Genomic DNA, 8,476 nt, shown 5'->3' with positions numbered 1-8,476 from the left:
TCTTAAATTATCGATCTCATGAGTAACCTAACTCAAAATAGACTAGAGCCTGCACATCTACACTATAGCAGAAAGCTTTTAGTGAAAATTTGAAGTCTCTAGCTTTTGTAGTTGCTGAGATCTCACCGGGACAGCCGGCCAGCCAGCCATAACGAATATAATAGCGTATTTTTTTCAAAAATGCGCTAAAAAATACGCTAGTATATTCGTTATGGCTGGTTGTCTGACTGGCTGGTTGGGATCTGAGATCTAAAATACTGATCTGTATTACGAAAAATGCGCTTTCATCATTGTACCTATATATGCTGATTTACAAATTGTTTATGACGAATACAAGTACAACGATATAGGGGTACACCCTGGGGTACACAAAACAAAAGTTGGAAATTGTTGGTTTCAACAGGATGGTGCACCTGTGCATAACACCCTGATCGTGCGAGAATACCTATCGGGCAAATTTTCCATTTTCCAGGAATCTGGGTAAGTCTTTAAATCAGTTGTTATCAGAACGACAAGTGCAACAGGGGGAATATTTTCTTTGTCTTGTTGGCGCGTAAAATGTAGGTTGTATTTGTATTTTTTTCTGTAAAACCAGTGCCGGATGCGTTCCGTTACCAGGACATCTCTGATCGTAACACTATCAAAGGAGATGTGCGAGAATAGATGGAATAATGAAATTATAGATCGTCTCACGTAAAAAAGGAATCGGGAGAAAGTAGTGTAACCTCCCACTAAGTTTATTGTTCATCTCAATGTCGCTGTGCTTTGAATAAAGATAGGTATAAAACTGGTAATTATTGGGGCCGTTGGAACCACCCTCTAGACTCCCAATGAATGAGCGAAGTGTTTATAACCGCATAGATGTTTATAATTTGAATGGTCAACTGTATTTATACAGTTGACATTCTATGCGGTTATAACTTCTCTTATATATATGTTATAAACACTTCGCTCATTCATTGGGAGTCTAGAGGGTGGTTCCAACGGCCCGAATAATTACCAGTTTTATACCTATCTTTATTCAAAGCACAGCGACATTGAGATGAACAATAAACTTAGTGGGAGGTTACACTACTTTCTCCCGATTCCTTTTTTACGTGAGACGATCTATAACTAAGCACCATATCGACAGTATCCGCGAATTTCCTTCGGCTATACCGATCACGGTCGAGTACGGTACGATCGTCACCTGATACGACGCGGTTTGAACGAATCATCGTAATTTTGTACCTATTCTACGAAAACACTCGTGAAAGTATAAACATTTGCAATGTTATTACATTTGCATTATTGTTACTAATTTGCTTGTCAAGAGCAATGGTTGTGATGATCAAACACGATTTTAAAATGAACGGTGTTTGAAAAGGCCCCGAAAGACCAAGGTTAGTTCCGAAAAACCTCCACGTAGCTGTGACGTCACTACGAATGTTGGCGCTAGCTGTAGTGTTGCTTACAATTAATCCAGTGCAGGAAAAAAGCCTGGAATAAGTAATATTGTATTGTGCCGGGGTGTAATAATAGATCGTGAACCTAATAAGTTGTTTATAAACGTCTCGACAGGGAATATACGAAAAAAGTGTGGTTATAACTCCGATGTGGTATCAAGAGTGTCCCTTTGACGTCCTGCTTATAATATTGTTGTGAAGACCATTTTAATGTAAGTACATAATTTACTTTTACTTTCAATCAGTTATCGACGAAAATCCATCGATATACCTACCTATAAAACTGTAATTGTAATTCAGAAAATGGTTTACTTCCAACTCAATGTTGGGCATATCCGTGACCTTACTGTGTACACATTTTTCTCTCTTTTCGCTTCCATATATCCAACAGCACCATCATCATAGTTTTCACGTTGACATCTGTAAGTAGGGGCGCCATTTGAGGGGGACAGGAGAGGGTGGTCCCCCCTTCCCCCCGCAATAATTCGAAAAAAGAATCAAAATACGCAGGTACTTATAGTAAAAATGTAATGTATATGCCGCATGAACCGTATCATGTTTAGCATAACAAATGCCTATGTAAATGAACCTAGGTATAGTAAGGTACATAGTACATACACTCGTGGTCAAAACTTTCATGTAATATTAAATATACCATAGGCCTGCATCGCTTAGCGCTGCCCGCCCTACCCCCCCCCCCCCCCCACGGTAAGGTGAAATGGAACCCCTGTCTGTAACAATGTTTATTAGATACACTATACAGATAAAAATTGACGTTATGCTTCATTTGAACCATAACAGATGTCAGACCTAATGGGCTTTGACTCCACTCGTTACAGCTGAATTGTAGTACTCGCGTTTCGGGAAAAAGGCGGGGACGAATAATGGCAACCTTTGGCAGACTACGAACCGCCCACCGCCCTTTTACGAGCCCGACAGAACTCATTTTTACCAGGACCAGGAATCCGAATCAAACAAAATCTCGATGATGTCGATCTGTCTGTACTGTACTCGTAGGTCTGTACTCTCAATTTCGGCTAGACAGCTGAACTGATTGGTACCAAATTTGGTACACATATTACATGTTATGCAGATGTCGCTGTGAGTAGTATTTTATAAAAGATAACTTTTATTTATTTTATTTATTGTGTTTCTAAATATTCTTTACTTTTTACACTTATTGAGAACAAGGGATTTTTAATATTGTTTATTTTACCATCAATGTTTTTTTGTATTTATAGGAAACATAGCGCTGTTTTTGTAGCATGTTTCTTCAGTATTTAAAAGTTCGTTCTCACTGTACTGTAGTAATAGCCCGGTCATCTCCTCTCTTCTTTTTATGACGCCACACACGCGCGAGATTTGAATTTTTAAATTTCCGGATGTCGGCAATTTTGTCGCGGTAAATTTGAATTTGTGCGGGTGATTTGAATTCCAATTGTGGCTCCGCCTAGTGGGGGGATTTGTTGGCGTTACTAGAATCGCTAATATAGTTTTCTGTAATTAGCATCTATGTAGCTCGGCATCTAGTGACTGACTCATGAAATAGTGGTGTCGTAGTGGTAAATTCGAAAATAAATGTATAGGGAATTGCGAAAGTATACATGGTGAAATGGTGTTACGGTGCCAATGTTTCGGTGGCGTCTATTTTTATTTAGATCAGAGGTCCTAATTGGTCGGTCATTTTGTTCTGGCGTCTCCGTATGTCATGATAACCCGCTAACATTTGAAATTTGTTATAATATGGTAAATTTGAATTTTTGCGGGGATTTGAATTTTAAATATACAAGGTGTAATGAGGGTTATATACAGGGTATTTGTGATGGGCGTTTTTGTACCGGTGCCAATAGGTTAACACGTCGGCCATTTTGTTTCGATGATACCAAATTGAATTGTGTGTGTCGGTATATTTGAAATTAAATATACAGGGCGTAATGATAATTATACACTTACGGATAGCCAAAAGCAAGTATCACTTTGAAATAGGTTACCAATCCAATTGGAGCCAAGACGTCTTTCGTATAAGTAAAGTTATAAGGCGACGGCCGCCTGTTACTAGATTAGTTGATTTAAAAGACGACGAGACGGAGGGTGCCTTCTGCGAGGAGGAAATACAGTTGGTTATTACCATTGACGAGGATACAGACGATACAGTATCACAGATCACATCTCGTTTGAAAAATTTCGTTTTCAACACTCGTTACGTAATATACTATTTTAGCACTCTCGTTCAGTGCTGAATTTTTAAGTCCATAATTTCGTGATATTCAGAGACAATATAGCTTTTCTCTCGAGACTACCGGATATAGGCGCATATAATGTCAATAAAAAAGGGCCTTAAAATGCAAATCTACATTCATTTCTGGGATCTGAAGTAATGGTTGCAATTTGAAATACTGAAGTCTTTGACATTTTCTTATTGCTAATTTTGAAAAATGGCAGCAGTTCTGAAAACTTTTTCAAGACGTTAGAAAGTAATAGAATCTAGCCTGTTTCATTTTAATAAAAAACAAGATGGCGCCTACTTTACTGAAGCGTCACCATTTCGAAATTATTGTCTTTCAATTCGCAATGGTCGATTATGGTTTTTAACCAAATTTTAATCCAAGTTTCTATTTCAACTACAAGTTTAAAAACTTTTAACGAACCGGTTACGCGAATCTCCCTGTATAGAGATCGCGGCCCTGGTTTTGCGAAGGGCCTTTCTAAACTCAAAATAGTACAAACACGTGCAACGATTGCTTTTGTAATCTCTGCACGGTGCGGCCCTGTCTTTTAGATATTAAATGGTATTAATTAAAATAGTACGCGTTTGTCTATATGTACAGGGTGCAGCATTTAAGACTCCCCCTGATCATAATTTCTTTACTATAAAAGATACCGAAAAAGTCTTAGAGCAAAATTGTACGCAATTACCGCTGGCACGGCATGTTTCTAAAATATTTTCGATCACCAGGGGCGTGCTGTATTCCAGTGGCGTATCAAACTTGCATTTTTTTTAATGCAACACCCCATATTTTATTACTGATTTGGAAAGTACTTGAAAAGGACTTATCTAACATGTTATACCCCTAACTTTCACGATTTCCCTGTTATAATCTTTTTTGTCAAAATTGGGAAGTTTTTCGAAGTTCTTTTTTAGAGAGACTAAATCGCGCTGGCAACTTTTGTTTCATCATGGCACACTTGGGCTCGGAAAAGAACAATTTGACGTTTCGACTTGGTTTTTCTCTGAAATTTTCTTGTGGAATGTGCGGTTTTGTTTATATCAGTGGAAAATTTGTAGTTTTTGCTTCTCAGAGGTACAATTTGTTTAGGGGAGTGCCATTTGAAATTTTTAAAAAACATGACATTTGGCGAAAGCCAATCAAAAATTTTATTTAAAGTACCTAAACGAATTATGTGACTGTGGAAGAGGTCTTAACCTGTGCCTCAATTAAAAAATTAGTCGCCTGCGCGATTTAGTTTCTCTAAAAAAAATTTCGAAAAATTGTAAAATTTTGACGAAAAAGGGTTGGAACAGCGAAATCGTTAAAGTTAGGGTATAACATGTTACTTAAATAATAAATACTTTTCAAGTACGTTCCAAATCAGTCATAAAATATGAGGTTTCCATTTAAAAAACTACAAGTTTGATATGCCACTGGAATACAGCACGCCCCTGCTGAGCAAAGATTTTAGAAACATGGCGACGGTAATTATGTACAATTTTGCTCTTAAGACTTTTTTCGGTATCTTTTATGGTAAACGAATTATGATCAGAGGGCCTCAGGATTAGGTGCTACACCCTGTATAGTGTATGTGCCGCTGTATAATGATACTACATTCGTTGCTAATTTTCCGTTGCCAACTTCACACAACAGCTATAAATCAGTGTTTGTTTATGTAGTTTAAAAATGTTTCGAACGCAACTTTGCCCAAAATGAATTTCGTGGAATTAATAAACGATCTAGAAGGGACATTAACATCTTCAAATTATGTGGAGCACCTTTGGTGTAAAATTCGCGAAGTGATACCTACAATTTCAATTTCATTAGAAGATGAAGAAGTATATCGGAACCATCTGCCACTGGATCTCACAAAGTTTCTAAAAAAGTCAGTCTTTAAACTGAGAGACATGAAGAATGTCTCACAGCCCGAAGTATGGAACGATTTAGATCCGAAGTATATAAGCACACTTGTGTACTTTGTGTTGGAACAAGAAGACGTGACCATGCAAAATGCGTTGTACGTGGCGAATATTTTTGTTTTGCTTAATGTAATACCGATGACCCAAAAACAGCACTTCTATAAGGTGACATATTTAAAAATACTAGAAATGCTGGGCGAATTCAACCGCTCCCAAGATTTAACGTGTAATAGCATTATATTTTTGATGGACGACTTTAAGACTATGTTAATGAACACGTGCATTCCAGAGGAGACTGTCATAGCGACTATTGCCGTTCTCCATTCGTATACATATTGTTGTAATGAAACGTTTAAAACATTTGATGTTGGTATGTATCGATTAGTATTTGTGTGGTTTTTAGATTAAATTTGTAGATATTTCCTTTGAGAATCTCGGATATTTAGCATTTGTAAGTTTGAAAGTGCTTGCAGAACAGCTCCAGCAGCAAAAAAATAATGACCGAAAGTTATTTCCGATCCTGTTGTGCTTGATGTCGTGCCTCAAATCCTCGTCTGTTAGGGACCGTAGCAGAAGTGTGAAAACGGCCCATTTGAACAATGTCCAACAGTTTTTAAAAGAAACTTTTGAGTTATTTCAGTCGAGAACTTTTTCCTTAATCACAGATGCTCTAAAAACTATATCTTTATCCAGAGAGTATGATAATTTTGATGTAAGTGGGTGGTATATGTATACAAAATAATACCCAATTTATTTCAGGATATAGCCAAAGTCTTGCAGCAGCTACCCTCGGATGTTAATCAAGTTTTCCAAACTTTTTTTGTGGAAACGTTGCTCTGTAATAAGGACGAATTTAAATTAAACCTGCTAAATTTGGTTATACCCATACTCAGACATCCTCCAGAATACGAGACCATTTCTAAACGAGTCGTTAAAGCGGAAGTGCTGTTGTATAATGTTATAATGCTATTTGCCGATAAAAATGAAGCAACTAGAGAAAATGCATTGAAGGTGGTTGCTGAATTTTCGGAGGACTCTTTAGGGCGGCGTGTTTTACGAGTAAGTTTTAGGGATAAGAATTCTATAGTAAAGTTGTATTATACAAATTTCTTTTGTTTGCACTGTTTTATTCTCCTCACCTCGTTTACACCAAGGTTGGGTGTAAGTTGTAAGAGAAAGAGATTTCCTTTTGCTTTACCAAACTGAAAGTACCATAAAAAAACAAGGTAAATGCTTATCCCATTTTGGTTGCTTGCCAGCATGTTGCTACAAGTGGACCTTGTTAGAACTCAGGTCTACCCTGGCTAACTAATCGCACGGATTAAAATCAAGTATTATTATTATTACTGTATTTTTGTCATAACTTTAGAATTTCTTTTTCATTTTGTTTATGTTATTGTGTACTCTATTCCTATTAATTTGTTGTTGTCCTGTGTTTGGAAAACGTTTTTTTCTGTTGAACAATAAATATATTATTATTATTATTATAACGTACCATGACAATTTAATATTCTGATGAACACATACTATTTATTCGTTACCATATAAACTGGAGGTCCTATTCTGTGATATAAAAAACAACTATCTCGTGTATTGCTTACGCTTAATACTTAACAAGAAAACGGACGTGAATGATATATTTACTCGTCCAGTTACTTGTCGTGGTCTAAAACTAAATTACATAAGCTTAAAAAATGTGACAATAATATTATTACAAAAGTACTTGCTGAATAATCCTCTGTTTTTCAAATTAGTATATGGGCTCGTCCAAAAACATTATGGGACCTAACCTCATTTTTAAAATAGAACACTGTATATTTTAATACAAAAAGATTTAAAAATATAACACACTAGTGATGGTTTAAAAGTATACAAATGATTCAATAAAATGTAAAAAAAAATTCAAAAAGATTTAAAAAAAGAATTAAAAAAATTTAAAAAAAGTTCAAGTGATTTCAAAAAATATCAACACCAAAATTTTGAATTTTTTTATTTTTTGAAAAATCTTTTTCAACCAATATTGAATTTTTTTAAAATTTCTTTACTGCAAAATATGGCGAAGAGAATTTAATTTGCCTTTAAAATAAAATATACAGGGTGTTCCACTAAAAACAATGAGATTAGGTGCATTAACTTTTTTACCTGATCCCGTGCAGATTATTCAACAATCATAATGAAACTTTTCTGTATATCTTTTATCTAAGGAAATCTAGAGTCATTCTGAAATTGTCAATGTAAAATTTTCAAATTTTGATTTTACCATTAATTTAAGTTTGACCCAAAAAGGGCATATAACGTCCTATAGTACTTTTTTGATGGCAGTAACAATTATGGACATACTTATTATACTTACAATAGCCAATTTCACGAGCAATTGCGATGTTAATTTGAAAAAACTTATCACTCTATCGTTATTTCAGGTTCTTCTCAGTTCTCTTTGTTTATAACAAGTATTTCGGGTGGAATATAATCGTAATGAATCACTACTTTAGATAGATTACGTTTTAGCAAAGATCGCCATTTTTTATTAGGTTAGATGTATGATTGAAAAAGCAAACAGAAGAGAGATAGTTTATACCAAGTCGAAGCGAGCGAAGCGGATCCGGCTAAATAACCGTCTCGCCGATTATGAAGCGTGTTATATTGTTCCGGTCACAAAACCAGAGTTTATTACCAATAATTTATCACCGCATCGCCGAAATTATGAACGTGCTATAAGTTCCGTTCCAAACAAAGTTTTTACAATAAATAAAACGCTGGCTGAAATTATCAGATTAAACGGTTCGGTAAAACCGCCTTTAATACCAAGTCGAGCGTAGCCGAAAGCGAGATCGGCATAAATAACTCGTCACACCGAATTATGAAGCGGCTATACAGTTTACCAACGGCCTAACACCACTAC

General features: G+C 35.9%; 1 protein-coding gene across 1 annotated transcript; it reads left to right on the top strand.

Moving 5' to 3' along the window:
* Positions 1-5,277: 5,277 nt before the first annotated feature.
* On the top strand, positions 5,278-6,884 carry LOC116168391. The gene is made up of 3 exons (XM_031484196.1): positions 5,278-5,944; positions 5,991-6,286; positions 6,334-6,884. Exons 1-3 carry the CDS (start codon positions 5,368-5,370, stop codon positions 6,778-6,780), a joined length of 1,320 nt encoding a protein of 439 aa, XP_031340056.1. The 5' UTR covers positions 5,278-5,367; the 3' UTR covers positions 6,781-6,884.
* Positions 6,885-8,476: the final 1,592 nt, after the last annotated feature.

Source organism: Photinus pyralis, unplaced genomic scaffold (genome assembly GCF_008802855.1).
Source record: "Photinus pyralis isolate 1611_PpyrPB1 unplaced genomic scaffold, Ppyr1.3 Ppyr1.4_LG4, whole genome shotgun sequence".
In the NCBI taxonomy this organism is placed as follows: domain Eukaryota; kingdom Metazoa; phylum Arthropoda; class Insecta; order Coleoptera; family Lampyridae; genus Photinus; species Photinus pyralis.
This window is presented reverse-complemented; position numbering and strand designations above follow the sequence as displayed.